Source organism: Taeniopygia guttata, chromosome 8 (genome assembly GCF_048771995.1).
Source record: "Taeniopygia guttata chromosome 8, bTaeGut7.mat, whole genome shotgun sequence".
Taxonomy (NCBI): domain Eukaryota; kingdom Metazoa; phylum Chordata; class Aves; order Passeriformes; family Estrildidae; genus Taeniopygia; species Taeniopygia guttata.
The window spans coordinates 5568225-5588189 of NC_133033.1; the positions used below are offsets into that span (position 1 = coordinate 5568225).

Below are 19965 nucleotides of genomic sequence, written 5' to 3' on the forward strand. Positions count from 1 at the left end.
TTGATATAGTGCATTTATACCTTGTAGGCATGCAGAATTTTCAACTTGAAAGAATTCTGCTCACTGATTGCCTGAAGTGTGGGGGAGCAAAAGGAAATGGGTATTTAGCATCTCTGTGCTTGCTGGTTGCAGAACTTCATGAAGTGACATGTCTGTCAGACATCTGGCCTGATGCCAGCATCATCCTTGCATTTTGTGCTGCATGGAGGAGTAATATTTGTTTTTTTAGTTAAGTTGCTTCAGCAAATTCTCCTGTTATTAGGAAAAGACAGCACTGTAAGGAGAGTTGTCATCTTTATTTTAAAATATTGTAGCAATTGATTTATATTCATTCTATTGACACCAAATTTGACAAGTTTTGTGTTCCATTTCATGGAACGGAAATTCCATGGTAGACATCTTAGAAGGGTGGTGCGTAAAAGCCCTTAGGCTGTTTTTAATTTTGAAACCACCTTCATAATTCAAAGCTACAGCCAGCTGAATTTCTGTTGGAATTGAGAAAACTTTATGTAACCAGATCCACAGATTAAAATTATGCCAGCCAAAACTACACTTTAGTACAAAAACCAATTACACAACACTGATTAAATTACTGATCAGTACCTTTTGAAGTTGCTGAAATACACGTTAATTAACTAATAGAGGTGGTATTTTTCTGTGAAGGATGGGAGTTGGGAGGGAAAGGACTTAAAAACAGTAACATACAGTCATTATGAAGAAGCCATTTCTGCTGGTAAGCTACCAAACATAAGTTTTCTTTTTAAATTCAATCACCAAATATTTACAGCAGAGTTTCTGAATATCAAGCAGTTGCCATGGAAATATGGAGACTAAGCAGATAAAAACAACACCTGAAATTAAATTGAATTTGAATGGACATGCAGTTTGCTTCCATCACTTGCATTGTATCAGGCATCTGTACACTGTGCAATATGTTTCATTCAACACATGGTTTGAAACCCGCAGGTAACGAAGAAAGAAATAAGCTGTCACAATTAGCATCTTTATGTAAAATTTCATACTCCACAAAATGCAATTGACACAGGGCTTACACAGAACATTGGGTGATACTTTGCACTCACTGTCATGGCTTGGAAATATAATTCACTGCACAATACTGACAGAATATTTACAGTAAATGAGGGCAATCATTAGTCTCTTATAAATAAGGTGACCAAATATCCCAGCCTTCCATGAATACATGCAGCCCCCTCCATGATGAAGTCATGTCAGTTATTTTACTCTAATGAGCCTTCTTCTATCCCCATCAATATTCTAAAAACAAAAAAAAAAAATATCACACACAACCAAAAGTAGTTGCACAATAACAAAACCCCATTCCTGTTATAAAATTTAAATTTTCAAACATCCTTTTAGTACTGTCTCATTTTAGTTCAATTTCTACTGCTTTACTTCAGTGGGTTTCCCCTTTCCCTGAATGTGATGCTGGTCCCCACCTTGACAGGAGCAGGGAGGACTCTGGAGAAATGAACTGTGAAAAGGCATCATCCCAGCAGTAAAGAAAACAAAAGAACATGGCTTGCAGGCAAGAGGAAAAGGAAGCTGAAGACCCCATTTGTGTCTAGAAGAGTGAAGAGACAATGGACATTTTGGTCGCCTTAGTTACAAGTCTCTCTGTCACCTGCATGCATGGACTTTTGTTTTGCTCTATAAGTGTTGGTCTCACAACCACACACAGCTTTATTCAAACACCAAACTGGTGAACAGTGTTATGAACAGCAACAACAAGGATGGAATAGCCTTTTCTCTCAGAAGTCACAAAACAAGATACTCCTTGAAGTCTTCTTTCCAGCTGTGCATATGGATCAGTACAAGTCCCATCTCCTGGTAGCCAGCACTAACCCTGCAGGCATGACCAGCTCAAGCTGTGACCCTTTACAAGTTGTGTACGAGGTTGCCATTAAAGGTGACGTTCAGCAAGGTTACCACACATGGTTTGGGTACCACAGTTACCAGCAAATCACTTTAATGGTGACCAATATATTATAAGTTACTCCAACTACACACATATCAGAGAGGATTATTACAGAGACAATACTTTACACTCCTCTACCTGCAGCTTTCAGTTTGGTTTGGTTTGTTGCTGTTTTCTACACGGTGGTGGTCTCCCATGGCGCATAATGTGTTTTTCTAAACTATCCAGGATGGCAACAGCAATCCTTTGGACATGGGGATCAGTGTGGACATTTTCCTTGATGTTGTACAAATGCTGCAAACCACCTTCTTCAATTAACATGCTGCAGTATCTGGCGGCTGTAATAGGATTATAAAGAGGGAATTAAAACCAGAATTATCTAGGGTAAAGGTAGGATACTGTAAACACTGATTCAAATCTACTTTTGTCTCCAGGCAGTATTTAAGACACTCCCTAAAGTGCCCACAGAAGTGCATGAGTACTTTTAACTGACAACACAACTGAGTTATTTGGACAGGACTCCAGCTGTAATCAGGTCTCCTTACCAACCTGTCTCAGCTGAAAGCTGGAAAGTGCCCTGCAATATGCACAGTATTCTCTCTTCCTCCCACCTCCTCTACAGGCATTTAAAGTGCACATAAACCAGAAGAAATGTGAATCAAAAGCACTAGTGTCTATGAGTATCCAGGTAATAATAGCCCCTTTCCCAAAAATCTTGATACAGAACAGTTACCCAAAAAATGGTATCAGATACACCACATCATTTGTGGAAGCCTCCAGACTTGGAGAGCAAATACAAATACTTTGCCAAATATATTGATGGTGGCCTCTCGTTAATTATAAGTTGCTACAAATGCCTTTCCAGGGTTTTTTCCACTTGCATTCTGGAATTCAATAAGTTGAAATCACACCCCCATCAGCTGCAGCATTATTAAGAGCAGGGAACAGCTATAAAAAGAGCTGTAGGGTGAATGTAATGTGCAAGCTCCAGAAGTTGTTATGGAAAGGTCAGGATGACTGTAATGCAATCCACAGGGCATTACCTCAGATGGGCCCAATTTCACCATTCATCTCAGTGATGCAACACCAGACTTGTTTTAATGCTGATGTTGAGCATTTCGTTGGGGATCACATTTACTGTGGCACTACAAATATTTTAGTTAGGTTACCTCACTGAGGTGACTATGACATAGACAAATGGCAGCAGAATAAAAAAATACACAAAAAAATGTAAACCAATTACTTCCAGACTACTTTACACTGTCATCTATAAAAAGAGGTCAAAATAAAAAGCATCTCCTCTCCAGGACTACTAAAAGCTTTCTTGGTACCAAGCACCAAAAGCTGATGATTTTCCTCCCAAATACATCTTCAAATTTCAGAATTAAACACTTTTTCCCCCACGGTAGGTTATTACATTTGCTACCAAACATTTGGTTTCTCTGCAACTTTGTCCAGAAGTTTCTGGCATCAACTGCCATGAGAACAAAAGGAATTCTGACTTGGTCTCAAATCAGGAGTAGGCCAATGCAAACCTCAGTAACATGCCATGGTCATTGCTCTTAATTTAAAAGGAATTTGTTGCCCAGCATTAATATTTGCATATTATATTTGACTAAAAATACACGTGCAAGCAAAAAATGTAGTTAAATCTTAACAAATCCACATTTTGGAATTAACACAATGCATCTAACAGTAAAATTTCAGTTAACAGAAGAGGTGTAAGGAACTTTTACTACACTCTTTTTCTGCCCCATTTAGTCAAGCCCCAAATGTAGTTTTTCCAGAGGATTAGGAGTGAATACCCCAGAAATTCTTATTTTTTCCCACTTCATGCTAGTGAATATTTTTTAAAAAAAAGAATTTTAAGGGTAATATTCTCTCAGTACATACGATTTTTGCTGCAGACATGCTGCATGGCCCACACTGCCCATAACTGGACACCAGGTGTCATGAAACAGCCAAGTAGTGGAAAAAATGGATTGAAAGACCTATTAAAAAAAAAAAAGAGAAACAGTTACTTGCTTTATTACTAGATACTACTGCTTCAGAGGTCATGTGTCTGTTCATTCAGTCATGTGTTAACTACAGGAGACATTGATAAACATTAAGAGGCTGGTCTACTGCATCTAAAACTCATTTAAGACAACTACCTGCAAATATTAGATACAGCAGATATGTGATATGCTTTTTTTTTCCCTAACTCTTGATCACAAGACAGGACAATAGTTACCTGTAAGCCACCATCTCACATTCTGGGGTTGGCCAATTCAAAATGGCAGTATGCTGTAAAATACAGAACCAAGATTGTTAAATACAAACATTGAAACAAAAATAGAAAAGACTGTGATAAAATTCACCACCATTTCTGTACCAGCTGTTCAAGGAGAGATGTCCTCTGGCTGCGACTTAATGTCCAGGCCTGCTCTCCTCGAGATATCAGATGAGCAATAATCCCTGCTGCAAAGTAGCTGACTTCCACCTCCACACTGTGCAACAATTTACTGATGTGGTCTATGAAGTCCTTCCACATTAATTCAGAATGGAGCTCTTTAACTTCAGCTATGTTATTCTGGAATGGGAAATAAATAATAAAAAAATAAAAAAAAAAAAGAGAGAGAAAATGTCAAAATAAAGAAGATGGTGTGAGGAAGATAAAAACAAACGTGAACTATATTGTGTGAGTAGACACAGATAAACACTCAGATGAGATCTCTGTACATCCAGGTAACCACCACATACCAAAATACTGCTTTTACTTTAGGAAATTTTTCCATTCTAAGCAGGAATTTGCATCAAAACAAAGAGATTTTCTTGTAAGTGATTTTATTCCATTAACATGTAGATTACATTAAATCAAAGGCTATTTTTAGCATTCTCAAGCCCAATTTCAAAAAAATTCAGCAGTGCAAAATTCTGCATTCCGATGACTTTGAACCTACTTTTTGCATTTGGACTCATGTGAAGCCTCACTCTCCTTTCTGAAAAGCTCTTTTTATTTACTCTAACCATCAATTTCAATACAACTTTTGAAGAAACACAGAACAGTCCAAAAACATGTCAATTGTGAATAATACACACTATAAGGATTAAAGAAGAATGTAAAAAATACTAGGATATGAAAAACTAATTCTTCAGATTAACATAGGGTAAAAAAAATCCTTTCAAAATAAAATTTTAAAAGTATATATTTTAGACTGTTTTTCTTTTTCATCTCACCAAAAGTCCAAGAACTTTCTGTTGGATGGATGATTCAGATGGAAAAGACTGTGGATAAAGGAAACAAAAAAAACAAGTAAACATTTATGCTTATTATTGAAACAGCTTTAGTTATAAACCCGTGCTGATAATCCACCACCAAGCCCCCCTTCCTCACCTCTAAGACTCTCATGAAAAGTTCCAGCCCTTGGTTTTCAATAAAGTGCCGACATGTTGTTGGAGATTCATCTGTGAGGTTCCAAAGTGCACTCAATGTGAACTTGAGGGTGGTATCTACAAGATTCTGATTTGTTTTCTGTTTCACTATTTGTAGAAGTTGCTGAGGGAAAAAAAAACCAAACAGAAAAATATCAATATATGAATTAACTCCTCTGCTTTTTTCTATACTAAGTGGGCAATGCATAGCTGTCATTTATACACAGAGTGAAGATATATGTGCTTAGAGTTAAACAATACAAAATAAACTGGTTATTAAACTTTTTACCTCTGCTCTGAACATGGCCTGCTAAAGGAATTACTTTGTTTCCACAGTAATTACATGTGTAGGGCTATTACAGATGGCAGAAAACCATCCACAGAACTCTGAACCTTTACAGCAGTATTTACTTTAAATATTCTCATTTAGAGTATCTTTCACCTTAAAGAATTAACTTCAAGATGTATCTTGGTATCTTATTTTGCATTAATTGTGTGAAGTTTTTCCACTTTGGCTTACCTTCTAAATAATTTTCACATGAATACATATTAATATGTTCTTAGAATTTTATCTCCTTATGTTTACTTTGTATCTTCAGGAATACTGCTAGTATGAACAGCTGGAGAGGATGGGATGGCAGGAAAGCATCTGACTTACCCTAACAATGAAGAGTTCTGCACCAAGTTGAGCTGTTTGCTCTGTTGAAAGCTGTAAACAAACAAAAGCAAATCAGCATTATTTTAGACTTTAGAAATGTTATCATATCATCTCAAAGCTTAATTCCATACCTTTGCAGCAAGAATGGAAATTATGGCTACAGCCATCCTTTGCATGTTTTGATCTTCATGATTGCAGAGCCACTGCATAACAAGTTTGGCTGCTTCAAACCTGGAAGTTAAAAAAAATTAATTTTCATAAGTCTCAAAAGTATTAGTAAAAGAAAGATGTAAACAGACATGAGAAGCATGCTTCATACTTCTGTAGAAAGAAAAGAAAGAAAAGTAGAAAGACACACTGAAATTGGATGTATTATATGAGTCTCTGTCAGCTTTAAGCTGTTGACTTAAGTTCTCTTACTTCTAATTATGTATCAGAGTGCACAGGAATTGCTTCCAAAGAAGGAAGAAAAATTTGGCACAATCTTCTGAAACAGCAGATAATCACACGTAAAAGTATTTGAACAAAACATTTGAATAGAAAAATATCTGCAAAAAGCAACCCCAGAGAAATGCTGACTTCTGTTACATGGACTTAAGGATAGACCCATCCAGGTGAAGTTAAAAAAACCCTGTACAGCAAAGGATTTTTCAGACCTACACTCAGTGGTATATATTTGGGTCAACAGGCCTAAAACAATATAGGCCAGAAAAATTCAGCACATTGGAATGATTTAGACTGAGCAAAACTGGAGCCAGAAACAAAGCTTCTGAAGAAAAATATTCTGCAATGCTACAACTTACTTCAACTGACATCTAAAACTTGCCTGTTAAATGGGACATCCTGAAGGATTCTGTCACTGCATAGTGAAAGAAGGCAATTCTTTTGCAGCTGTGAGAAACGAAAAACAATTGCTTCATTAGAAACACATAAATTTCAGAACACTTTCTTGCCATGAACATATTTCCACGAGGTCCTGGGATGTGGAGAAACCTTTTGTTGAGACCCACAAGACAGAAAGCCTTGTACCTGCTGATGATTTGGGAAGTGCTCCATGGCCTTGAGGAGCAGGTGAGTGACGTCTGCCAGGAGCCGCACGGGCATCCCGGCCGCCAGGTCCTGCTTGGTGAGGTTGAAGACGCAGGCGCTCGCCGCCAGCTGCACGGGCAGGTTCAGAGGGTGGTTCCTCATGCCGATCACCACCAGCTGCAGCACAAGGTTGGCCCACGTTAGCTGCTCACACATTTGCACACAGATCCCAAGAACAATCTGCCTCCTGCTCGAGGCTACGACAATGACTCACAGCACCCAATTTCTGCCTCCCTTGTACTCGAGTTAGAAATCCATCTGGTGTGATTTCAATTCTCAAGGAATAACATTTTCTCCTGCTCAGCAATTCAAAGCTGGCAACTTCTACTGCTCCAAGTCCTTTAGCACAGCTTTTAGCAACCTCTGAAAGAAGAGGCTGCACAGATTGCAAGAAATTCCTAGAAAGAGCCAGGCTGGGATAGAATCACCAAACCCTTTCAGAAGTGAATGAAGCAGGACAGAGTTTCTGCAGTGCAATGATAATGATGTAATGCCTTATTGTTTGGTGATGAGCCATTTTGAATCATATCCTGAGCTGCTAGGTCAGGGCAGATTTTTTGCAGCTTCTTCCTGAATGATGTTTTTGGCTATGTATGTTGATTGTGACCTCACCAACTAAACAACTAATAATATTTTTCTTGTTGATACCTGACTGAGAAAGGCTTTTTGACTGATACCAAATGTAAGGCCACTTGTTCAACATCAGAGAGGATAAGAAAAATAAAAACCATGTGTCCTACTGGTGCCTCGTTTTAGGATCCCTACAAAACTTCAACCGTCTCTGGTGTTCTAGACATAGAAAGCCAATGCCTAGAATGGATTTCTAAGGAAGTTTCTGGGCTCCAGGTTACAGCCCCATACAGAACACCAACAATATCCATTCACCCATTACCCTACTGGAGCGTAACAGTAGAGGAGTTGTCACTGAATTCTCTCCTTATTGTTACTGTTTTGTGAGCATCAGGAGAAGGCACTGCTGTGTCTAGTGAATAGGAGTAGACAGACCTTCGATGAGAACCCAAATAGATATGATCTAATGACAGAATTCATAATCTGAAGAATATTTCATATCATAATCAAAGGTATGTGAAAAAATTAATTTACATGCTACTAAATTTAGATAATTTCCATTAGCAGAGAACAATTTTGCCTAACCTAAAACACTACAGGGCATCTTCTAAATCACTTGTGTTTAAATAGTTCTTTATTTTTATTTATTATTACAATTTTAATCTTAAAAAACACAACCAAAAAGGTAAAAGCTTATAAACTAATTTATACTAGGGTTTTGGGGATAAGCTCAGGAAGAACACATGAGAACCATCAAAACTATTATTTTACCTTCAAAATTTCAGGCTTAGTTTTTTCCATGACATGTGTCAGGCTGAATAAATGAAAGAGTGCTTCTCTCACAAAGAAGGCCCGTTCACTGTACCGCTTCAGTGCTTCCGAAATCTGAGTTTCATTTGCTTCTCCTGACACCTGTGAACACAGAAATAATCTTTAGTTCAAGATGTCAACATTTTACTTTCAAAGTTTTGTTCTCAAAAAATGCAAAGCTGCAGTTTCAAAGGCAGTGATTTGGCCAAGTCCTTCAGTAAGCAAATGATTGCCAGCCTGCTTTAGTTTCCATTTAACGATATTTTCTGTTTATAACTGTAAATTGTGTAACTGAAGGTGGTTTGTTCCTCCACTATTTAATGAATCATTGCTGCAATCACTGTTTTTTAAAATTCTTAGGGCAGCATGCAGAACTTGTTCTACTTAACATGGCACATACAAAAAAAGCAAAATCTTTATAAATGAAGTGTCACATTCTGTGCATCTTGTATTGTATATAGGCGTATTTTTTTGAATCTTCTGATATCAGGAATACATCAGAGCCTTGAAAGAACTGATAGCATCTTGGATTTTGTTTTTGTTTTTTATTCTCCGCTGATCAGAATAGACCAACCCTGTTTACTGACATGTTGTACAGCCAATTATACCCTATATAAAAAATCTCCACTTGGTTTCATGTTCTCAACAATAACATCTGCCTAGTGCTCATAATTAAATTTCACAGGGCTGCTGTATAGACAGTAATATTTTACCTCTGCTGTTTCCATGAGCTCTGCGTCTTGTTTAATCTTTAGCAGTATCTAGACTAAGCAGTTGAATATTTCAGTAGTTACTAATGAATTTAGGTCACCCAAAAAAAAAAAAAAAAAGAAGAAAACCAATCATAGCCTACAGTCTCTTCTTGACAATTATGCCTTTAAAAAAAAGGAATGCAAACTGCATTTTGCTAACCACAGTGCCACAAGTCCATTGTGACTTTCACATTACTAGAACCTTCTTCCTTCTTGCCTTTTCATGGCACAGACAGTTCTGTGAAGCAAGTATTCTGAACAGCAAGGATTACATTGCATTATTTTATACCAAACATGAGGTATAACCTCCTGGTGCTGGATAGCACCACACCAAAGGGGAATTTGCATTCTCTATGCATTTCAACATTCAGACACTTCAGTATCAGCTGTGACAATTAAGTACTCAATAGACCTGGCCCTTAAAACTGTCAAATGTTTCAGGGGAAAAAATACAAAATTGTGTAGCTGTGTTACTCCACTTGCCTAAAACAAGAGCATTCTGAATTTTAAAACCAAAGTGGAAAACTGGACTTGCACAGGACAGATTAAACTGTGGACACATTAGGCTCTCTTCCTCATTCCTTCTGCAGCTTCCATCATCCTCAAGACACAGCAGAAAGGAAAACTCAGTGTCAAAGATGATATACCACTAACATGTCTAAAACAACTTTTTTAAAATTAATTCTGACCTGCTCATTCTCCAATAACTGCCTTCAGATTTTACAGAACAGGAAATGATGTCTTGTTGCCTGGTGCTAAAAGATAAATAAATGCACTTCAGAAAACATCATCTCATCCTAAGGGGCTAAGTAATTGAGGATTTGTTCAAGAAGAGGAAGTCTTTCATCCTAAGTTATTGCTTCTTAGGTGATGAATTCATCACCAAAAGACCTTTAAAGATGGGTAGAAATATTGTAAGAGGAAATAGCAGTGGTGATGGAGCATAACAGCAGCTGAGTTATTCAGCTTTATTGTATCTGCCGTGTTAATCATGAACTGCACAAAGCTTATGCAAATTCTACCTCCACCCCTTACACATTGCTGACTTATGCCAGATACTGTCTGGAATCCAGAGAATATTATCCCACTAAGTGACTTCAGACAAGACAAAGTTCAGCTCTCTTAGATACAGAAAATCAAGATCTAAGGTTCACTGAAAAGGCACAGAAAGCAGATGTCTTTTACAAGTATATGTATATACACAGTATTATGTAAATTTTAGCAGTCAAAATTAAGTAGGAATTTCACCTAAAGACAGTAATTATAATTAACAGTTTAAGAAAATGAACCTACACACACACACATTTACAAACTATTAGCTCTATTTTCCCTGCACATTATATTTTTTTCGTGAAATTAATTGCCCCACTTAACCTTCAGGTTTCCTTCTCCTGTTAAGAACTCTGAGTAGCCGGCATCAGTAGCTAACAGTCCTACAAACTGCATCGTGGGCCGCTGCAGAATGAAGGCTTGTACAGCTTTATCTGTGACATGTTTTCTTCCAGAAATGTCCAAAGACACAAGGTTAGGTAAGATATCTTTCTGTTCCAGTAAACGAAGAGCTATGTCCGATGTGAACTGTTTGTCATCTGAAATATCAAGGTGATTCAGGTATTTTAGTTCTCTTATTACATCCAGAATCTGGGTTGTGGTCATTTTCAAGCATTTCAGGTGGTGCATGGTCAAAGACTTGAGCCTGTCTTTGCAGGTGAGGAGTGCTGTTATGTCGGTGACAGAGGTGTTGGATATATCCAGACTTTCCAGCCTGGGAAGTGAAGCAACATCCGCCAAGTCCTCATTGTAGAAGAGCACGTTGGTGATGCTCAGCGCGCGGAGCCCGGACAGCTGACTGAAACACCTCTCGTAGGGGTCTTCCAGAGAAAGAGTCAGTGAGTTCAGCACCAGGCACTGCAGATTCTGCTGGATCCACTTATTGCTGCCCAGTCCACTGATAATGTCTGTGATTGTGATATCTGCATTCACCCCCGTGGCGTCCAGCTCCACCAGCTTGTGATGGCAGAAGGCTTTGCGGAAAGCCACAGCCGAGATTTTGGCTTTGCGGATACAGGCGCGCTTCAAGCGCATCTGGTTGCCTCGGAAGATGCCCACGGTCCCATCGTTCAGAAGCCCTGTGGGAAAACAGCATCAGTGCTTAGCTCCAGAGTTACACAGCACCACTTTGACATTAAAGGGTACAAAGTGTTGGCAGAGAAAATTAATTACAAAGTAGTTTGCCTTGGATCATTATGCCACCGATCCCAAAATCTTACGTTTGCGATTCCACTTTGAAGATTATGAGGTCATGTTTGGAAAATTCCAGGTTTAAGAATAGGACAGATAAATAAGAAGCAGTAAACGCACGTTACCTGTTTGGTTCAGAAAATGGAACACACAATAAATAAAATATGGGTATGATTCAAAAACAATCAGACTGCTGCCCTCATTTGCTGCATTTTTCTCACTGAACTGGTTAGAAGTGTGCTAAAAGCAGAATTTCAAACTTGAGTGCAATTCTCCTCTGGCCACAGTTCCATTAACCTCAAGATTGCACCACCTATCAGTGACCTGTTCTCATCTTGCTTTAACTACATAATCTAGCATTTGATTGAATTCATAAGTAGGATCAATACTAAATTAAGCTAATTAAGTTCTATATGAAGAAGGTAGGAGTGTTGCTCAGAAACAAGTTGAATGTGAGAAAGAAACCTAAGAAGTGATTCAAAGAATAGAAAGAAGAGGGCAGGGAAAGGGTGAGAAGGAGAAAATGACAGCAATGAAAAAAGAAAAAGCAATCTTGTTTAGTATCTTTTTACCTCATAGAAAGAATGTGTAAGGAGCCTTTTCTTACAAGACACTGGCAACATCTTAACTGAAACAATACAGAGTTCCCTGAATTATCAAATATGCATTGAATATACAACTATGAAATCTTAGTGTCTTATCAATAGAAGGATTACGAAAAGTCATGTGAAGCATACAGCTGCACAACCATCCACACAAAAGGAGTAGGAAGGACATGTCCTAGTTTTGCTCCTACAGGGTTATAAATGTCAACACTCCTAGCTTTTCATCTCCTATCTTCACATACTTAATAAAGAAAATGAAATAAAAATGCAATATATTTGCATAATGACATCATTTCCACTACAGTTTGGATTTAAGTAATGGGCTAGTAATTGCTTCTGTGACAAAGGCAAATATAAAGATTTGCAGACCTTTCTAAGGAGCAAATGGTTCAGGTATTTCTGACCAAGTAGTAAGGGGACTACTTTGCTCTTCTGCAGGAAAAGCAAAAATATGGGATGAAACAACTGGTGTGGAGCAGAAAAAAGAAAAACAGTAAATATAATTACAGTTTGGTTAAACTACCACTAAATTACTTCTTAATTTTTGTTCATCTCTTCATTTAAGGACCAAAGCTCTCTGCTTGGCCTACCTTAGCAACATTGTGTTTATCTGCCAAACACTTTTTTCCATCCTGCATTCTCTATGTTTGTAACATTTTGGTGTCTGGAAGTGTCTTCACCACTGTCAGCACTGGCAGTAAATTTCTGGTAATTCAGTTTCCTTGAATCTGATTTCTTGGGACTACTCTAAATAATTCCTTATCAGAAGGTAGTGTATATTAAAGATTACCTTAGGGGTTTTTTTTGATTGGTTTTTTTTTTTGGTTTTGTTTGGGTTTTTTTTCTTATGAGCCTGTCTATTTTAGGACCATTCTTTCTTTTACTTCTGACCAGAACAACTTGAGAAGAACATTACCTGTCCAGTAAGATCCAAATAAAATCTGCACCTATAGGATAGGGTGTTTGGTCTGTTTACAGTAATTTTTCTAGTGTCATGTCTCATTTTTTAACAAAAGTCTCCAGCATCTCAAGGAATAGGTCTCTTTTCTCTAGCACAATTTATACCTTTACTTGTTCATTATAAGAAGTTTTATTATACAAATTTATCATGCTTAAAGCAAGCAACCAAGATGTCAGCCCTAGCCTCAGAGAAATGCTGACAGAGAACCAGTAAGCCAGTACACAAAATGTAAGAATACCATAAGATGTTTAAACCACTCTAAAACTGAGTGCTTTGAAACAAATAATTCCATGTCAAAAAAAGTGTTAAGAGAGATGAGAAATTGTCTTAATGAATCACAAGGTTATTTTCTAACTAAATCACATGGGCACACAGTAAAAAAAAAAAAAAAATCAATTAAATGCTCTTCAAGAAGTATTGTTGCTAGAAGTAGTAGAATCTTTTTTTATTTTTCTGAAATGATTGAAAGAAGATTGAACAATGTTCAAATAATGGAACAGTAAAATCCTAAACCTTAGTCTTAGGACTAAGAATTTCCTATTTAGATCTGTGTGGCAATGCAAAGCTCAGCTGAAGCTGTGTAAAGCAAAAATAACAAAAATTCTCTGTTAAGGGATTACAGAACAAAGTTTTAACAGCTGCAACAGCAGATTCTACTAGAAAATATAGCAGAACTGCAATGTCACATTCCAGTGAAATAAGTTCACCACTGACCCACAAATGATTGTTTTTACCATGAAATGCCATCGTCTGCAGCAGTCGATCAGCCACTTCTTGAGGGAACATTCCTGGCTCCTGCAAGCAAAAGGTTCCATCTTGCCTTTCTGTGCAGAACTTCTCTAGGTTGGCAGTCAGGAAATTCAAACAGATATCAAGTAAAGAATATGGAGAAGCTTCCTCCTGTCATATGCAAAGTACAATGAAACAAAGGAAATTTAGTCAAGGCATTCTTTCTGTGAACCTTCCATTACTCTATAATGTCTTTTTTGTTAGTCTGGCAAATATTATAAGAGGAGATGTCTCCCTCAGAGCCACACGAAGTCAGGTCACACAATGAACAACTGGCCAAATCGATGGGAGCCTCCTTCCCCAGCCACCCCCAGAACCACATCCAGTCACATCTGCTGCGCTTTGAACCCTACTTGGGTTCCCAGAGGAACAAAAGCAATTGCTGAAAAATAATTTTAACTTATGAAGTCTACTGGGAATTAATCATTCAAGACAGACTGAAAGAAGAATTACTCCTGGATTTAAAATATTTATTTTAATCTTTCATTTAAGTCAATGCATATTGGAAGTCTACCACCAACCTATATAAGAAATGCAGATACTGCAGATAAAATGCATATGTAGGAGCAATTTTTGATACTGAAAAGGGCAGCTAGAGCTTCACATCAAAAAATGAAACCCAAAAAGAACTAGTTTAATTCCAAATCTTGTGCAGCAATAAAATAACATCTATTACAGTGATCCTTTTCCTCTTTCCAGGCACTCTGCACCTGGAAATCATCTATAGCAGAAGTCTAGGTACAAAGGACAAGGCAGAATATAAACTTGACTCTTTGCCTCAGAGTTTGAGGTTGTACATTGATACATGAAAATCTCAAAGGGTTTTTTTAATCTCTGTGTAATAATAACCTACTGTTTTCAGCCACACAGATTAATCAACATAAAGAATGACTCTCAGCACTGTGAATCATCCCCAGCACCACACAAAAGAAGGCCAAGTGACTGGTACATACTCCCCCAGACAATATTGAAAATAACAGCATCAACTGTTGTCAGATCTCATCTGTAAGAAAAATAGTAGCTTCCCTTTTATACGGAAATTTCTGGATCATTTCACGTTTCTTTCTCAGATCATTTAACTTTTGTTGCTTCGATTGCCTAATATACTGATCACAGGAGTACTGAAATATGTAAATGGTTATAGAGAAGAAATATAAATAAGGTTACAGAGATAAAGCTTCTAAAATAAGGTGCACATATTTGAGGACTGGGAGGTACCACATTGGGGCAAAGATGGAATGGAGTCTATCTTTAATGAATCATGTATTAACAACAATTAGAGACTACAGTTTAATAGCTCCTGAAGACTTAAGTACAGGCTTGGAAAATAAAATCTCCAAATTATTCAAATGCAAGCTCTTTCTGAAGCTTTTGATATACAGCTTTTATTCCTTTAACTCAATTTTGCTAAGTGCTACAGTTTAAATATTTTTTTAAGCTTTATTATTACATTGTATCATTAGAAAAAACAGGAGTTACTTTGTAATGCAACTTGCTCCCATAACAGGTAAGGGCAATTTTGGCTGCCTCCAACTGTAAGACGATAAGAAAACGAAGGACAGAATTTGTAATTGTGAATGTCTTTTGTTTCTTTGTAGTGTGCAATGATGCCTATTTTAAAACAGTACATTTTTTATATGAGATGGGAAATTTTCCTTTTAAACTTGAAATCAATATATATACTCAGGACTTCTATGACAGCTGATAAATAAAAAAAAAAAAAAATCACAATCTTTACTCAAAGGTATATGAAAATCATTCCCACTGAAGCAAAGACATCCACATCTCCATTAGATCTTATGTTTCTAATTTGATGCTTAAAGATGACAAAACCAGAATACTGCCTCTCTTCGTTCCTCCTGGAACTGTTCCTTCCTGTCTGCCAGAAGAGCTGAAACACTTTGATGTACCAGTGAACAAACTCCAATGAGAATTTTTAGCCCTGTAGATAGGCCACTGGCATATGACTCAGAAAACTATTTTTTCAACCAGTATCTCTTGAGTGGCCAATCTGTCCTTTGGAAATGCAAGTTTAATTTTTATATAATCCCTCTGCAAGTTCACTCAGGGCATCTCCACTCAATCAAGGAATAAAAACCACAAGCAGTGATCAGTTATGCTTGCAAACAACACAGTTCTGTTTTTATTAACTCCACTCATTCCCATTATAGGAGCCATTTGTAATATTTCTTCAACTTGCTGCCAAAAGGCTGAGAAAATACCCCTGACAAAGGCTCCTGAGGTAACCTGGGCAGACAGGCAAACTGTTTTTATCCTAAAAACAATTTCCTAGACTGCCTGCTACTGAAATAGAACAACTCAAATGTAGTCTGGAAGCCTTTCATATGAGCTGGAGACATTCCTTTTCTCACTCCCCTATACTTCAAGACAATATTGCCCAGTTAAAGTTGTATTTAAGCTCTTACAAGGTCAGAATTTAAGTGTTTCCTTTCTCTAGCTCTGCTTTTGAATGTCAGGTTGAAGACAAACCTGCCATTTGTTTTCTGATGACTTCACTTTCTGTCTAATGAGACACTATAAATGCATGTCAACCATAGCAGAGCACTTAAATTTTTTTGTTATTATTTAAAAAACATCACCCAGCAGTTTTTGAGTAGAACTTCCCTTATGCTGTTATACTTTTTCATAGTTATCTCAATTATCTGATACTTCAATTAACCTCACAGTTTCTTTCATTATATCAAATTAATTGAGTAGGAAACAAATATAAAAATTAATTCCCCAAACCACAGAATTATGAATTACATGATGTAAGCTGGGGTCTTCATTAACTAAAACATATATTATGAGAGTAATGTGACACATCTAAAACCTGGCTAGCTTATGGAATAGCACAAAAAGTAGAATAATTGCATTTAGATGGGCTTTAAAAGGCTTATTTAATTTTTTTTTTTTTAAAGCAACTTTTTAAGTATTCAATATAATCAAGGCAAACCAAAAGTGTGCAGGGGGATGGGGTAAACTGCCTGGCTGCTGGCCTCTAACAGTAATCCAATACAGTGGTGATCTGAAATGCAAAACCAGATTCAACTTGATGTTACCAATTCAGCTTCAAGCTCACGCCAGTTGGAAAGGGTTCTCCCAAAGAACATTATCCTCCACATTTTCTTTTGAGAATTCCATGAATCAGCTTCAAATACCACGAGAATATACTCAACATATATTTCGAAGTGTAGTTAAAAAGCAAAAAGAACTTAAGGGGACACATTAAAACTCCAGGAATAAGTTAAAGAATCTTAAGGCAAACATTATAAACCCAGATTAACTGGCTGAGTGTAAGTATCAAAATAAAATAAAGTATCTTTGGGGAAGCATCACCAGGCAAGTACCTCCTTATATAACAGTACCTAAACAAAAAAAAAAAAAAAGAAACAGGTATAACTGCTGTTTTCTGTCAGTCATTACAATAAAGCTTTGCAAAAAAAAAAAAATTTAGAAAAAAAATTTCACTGCTGTGTGAACCTTTCTCACTGCAGCAGTTGTGATCTTACCAACTCCAGCCTGACAGATTCAGTTCTTACAGGCTTCATCTCTCAGGCTCATTAAAAATAAAACTTTTTTTTCCACCAGTAGTGTTTTGGTTTGGCTGGTTCTAATTCCCCCCTCAATAAATCAGTATTTAATACTGGAAGACAAATACCAATTTAATTTCTAACAGAGCCATGTCTGTGATGTGCTCCCCAAGTTTTACACCCAATTGCAAACTCAGGATGACAAACCCCAAACATGCAAAGCCTCTGTAAGCCAGGCCCACCTGCTTTTCCCTCTCTGAAGTCTCAAAGGATAAGTACAGGATTAGGTTTCAATTTGTGGTGATCATTTCTCTCAAAACATTAACAGGAAAACAAGAAAGCAGTAATTTAGAGCCTTGGTCTTTGGTGTTGGATGTACCATGTTTTCCAGCTGTGTTCCACCTCTCCACAGCCCCAAAACTTTACTTACTTTCTTTAAATGAACATTCTTAAAACAATTAAGAAATAGCAACTCAAGCAACAGCCACCAAAATTTTTCTGAGTGCTAACAGATGAAAGGCAGTGAAAAATAAACAGCTTCATGATTTACGCTACTAAGAAAGCTTTACAATTATCCTATTTAAATTAAGTTAAATGGAATTAAACAGAAGTAGGTGATTTATTAGCCAGATTCAAAGAAGGATTATGCTCAAAACTCCAATTTAACATTAACTATTCTGGCACAAGAAGTGGGAACGCAGAGATTAAAGCTGCTACTGATACAAAATTAGTAGTGATCACAAGAGGCCTAAAATTAAATAGTGCCCCATTAGAATGACATAGTAATGCTACTTATTTTAAGATTAATATCAAGAACTTCAGATACAAGTTCATCAATTAGAAATGATAGAGTGTGGAACCATAGTGTGCTGAACCACAAAAGAACAAGGTGAAGCAGACAAACAAGGTGCCAGGAGAAGCATTAAAAAAAAAAAAGGAAGGATTAAGTCACTATCAAAACACTCAGGAGATCTCACAGGGCTATATATGTCAAGAGATACCCGCACCATTTCAGTTTAAAGGTAACTCTTAAAGCTACTAGAATCCCCTGGAGAGGAAAAGCACATTGGGAATAGGACATAAACCCAGCTTTTCTTAGCCTAGAAGATCAAAAGGTGAGAGATACAAATGCCACCTATAAATAAATACAGCACAATGAATATAAACTACAGATAGAAAAAAAGCCATTAAGGAGAAGCACATTGCAAGCACAGCAACAAAGGTATGTAGAAATGCCATGAACTGGAAGTTCTGCCATAAATTTAGACATCAGTACATAGTTAAACAATGAAATTCTACCCTAGTTCACTGATTAAAAGAGCAGCCACAAAATGTACCTACTTCAATAACAATGACGCATAACTTTATTAGGGGATTGACTGAAATTAGGCTTTTAATGACAAGGGATGAGACTAGATTGCCCAGGAAGCTTCTGCTAGTCCTTGAAAAGCAAATATGCACACTCATGTCTGGAGCAGAGGAGCAATCCCAACAGCTCCCATATGTTCTGCTCCGGCCTGTCTGGAGAAGGGAAAGGCTGTTCCTTTGGCAGCTCCGTGCTGGAAGAGCTCAGCGAGGCCCACGCACCGAGCCTTGGCACGGCTTCCCCCAGACAGACCCTGGACAAAGCAATTCCCGGTGGGCAGGGGCTGCTGGGGGCTGGCAGGAGCCGGAGGAGGCTGTGCCCTCACGCCCGCGGCCGAGGGGCTCTGCCCCGCTCCGCCCCGCACGGAGCCGTGAGGGGCCGGTCAGGGCGGCGAGCCTGGGCCGGCCGTCATCGCCCTCCCGGCGCCCCGGGGACACCGGGGCACACCGAGCCAGGATCGAGCCTCCCTCCCTGTCGTCCGCCGGGTCCTGAGCGCCTTTTACATAACAGGCGGCAGCGCCGCGGTTACACAACGAGCGGCCCCGGCCCTGCCGCGGAACCGGCGGGAGGGAGGGGAGGGGGCTCCGCCTGATCCCCTCAGCCGGGCTTGGCCGCCGCCATGGCGGCCCCTTCCCCGGGGTCACCTCCGCTACCTGCGCCGGGTCCGGCACCCGGGGCTGCAGGCGAACAGCTCCTCTTCCCTTCCCTTCCCTTCCCTTCCCACCTCCCTCCTTCCCTCCCTGCCCGCCACCGCCAGCCCCTCACCATCGCGGCGCTGGGTGCCGCCGGCGAGCGCCCCGCCAGCCGGTCCCGTCGCTGGGCTCCTTCTCTATTCGCTTTTTCCCTTTCCCTCCCTTCCCCCGTGTTTACCCCCCTCCCCCCCCCGACCTGGAAGTGAATGTTGCAGCCGGCCGGGAGCCCGCCTCCCTTAAAGGGGCTGCGCCAGCACAGGTTCGGGCCGGGGCCGGGGAGCGGAGCCTCAACACTCGCGTTTGAGGCTGGAAGTGTGGGGAGAAGGCGCCATTGCGCTGCAAAGCGCATCAGCCGCTCTTGTACGAGTGTGTGGGACCTTTGCTTCGGCCCGGCTGCTCCGGCAGTGGAGCCGGGACCGAGAACTCTGAGGCGCCGGTGAGCGCCCGGCTGGAGCAGGTGAGCGGCAGCTCTGGGCACGTCCCACAGCCATGGGCCGGCGTCAGCTTCGCACTTCGTGCTCTCCAGCCTCGGCAATTTAAGTGTTTCCT

At 39.0% G+C, this 19965-nt stretch overlaps 1 protein-coding gene across 2 annotated transcripts; it reads right to left on the minus strand.

Moving 5' to 3' along the window:
* Window positions 1-275: 275 nt before the first annotated feature.
* On the minus strand, window positions 276-19613 carry LOC100218379 (protein zyg-11 homolog B). 2 transcript variants are annotated; one of them, XM_072932912.1, is made up of 15 exons: window positions 19490-19613; window positions 13771-13936; window positions 10604-11358; window positions 8439-8579; window positions 7038-7214; window positions 6835-6899; window positions 6140-6239; window positions 6009-6059; window positions 5313-5474; window positions 5156-5203; window positions 4311-4508; window positions 4170-4222; window positions 3830-3927; window positions 2075-2274; window positions 276-1275 (listed from the first exon to the last, which is right to left on the minus strand). In XM_072932912.1, exons 1-14 carry the CDS (start codon window positions 19490-19492, stop codon window positions 2084-2086), a joined length of 2208 nt encoding a protein of 735 aa, XP_072789013.1. In that variant the 5' UTR covers window positions 19493-19613; the 3' UTR covers window positions 276-1275; window positions 2075-2083. The 2 variants fall into 2 exon arrangements, with proteins under 2 accessions (XP_072789013.1, XP_030134618.4); XM_030278758.4 differs by having other exon boundaries at window positions 276-2274; window positions 19490-19583.
* Window positions 19614-19965: the final 352 nt, after the last annotated feature.

Coding starts and splice junctions, on each gene's coding strand:
- LOC100218379 (XM_072932912.1), bottom strand. Junction 8,580..10,603: donor CAGGAGAAGGAAACCTGAAG/GTTAAGTGGGGC, acceptor CTGTGTTCACAG/GTGTCAGGAGAAGCAAATGA. Junction 6,240..6,834: donor CAGGATGTCCCATTTAACAG/GCAAGTTTTAGA, acceptor TTTAACTTCCAG/GTTTGAAGCAGCCAAACTTG.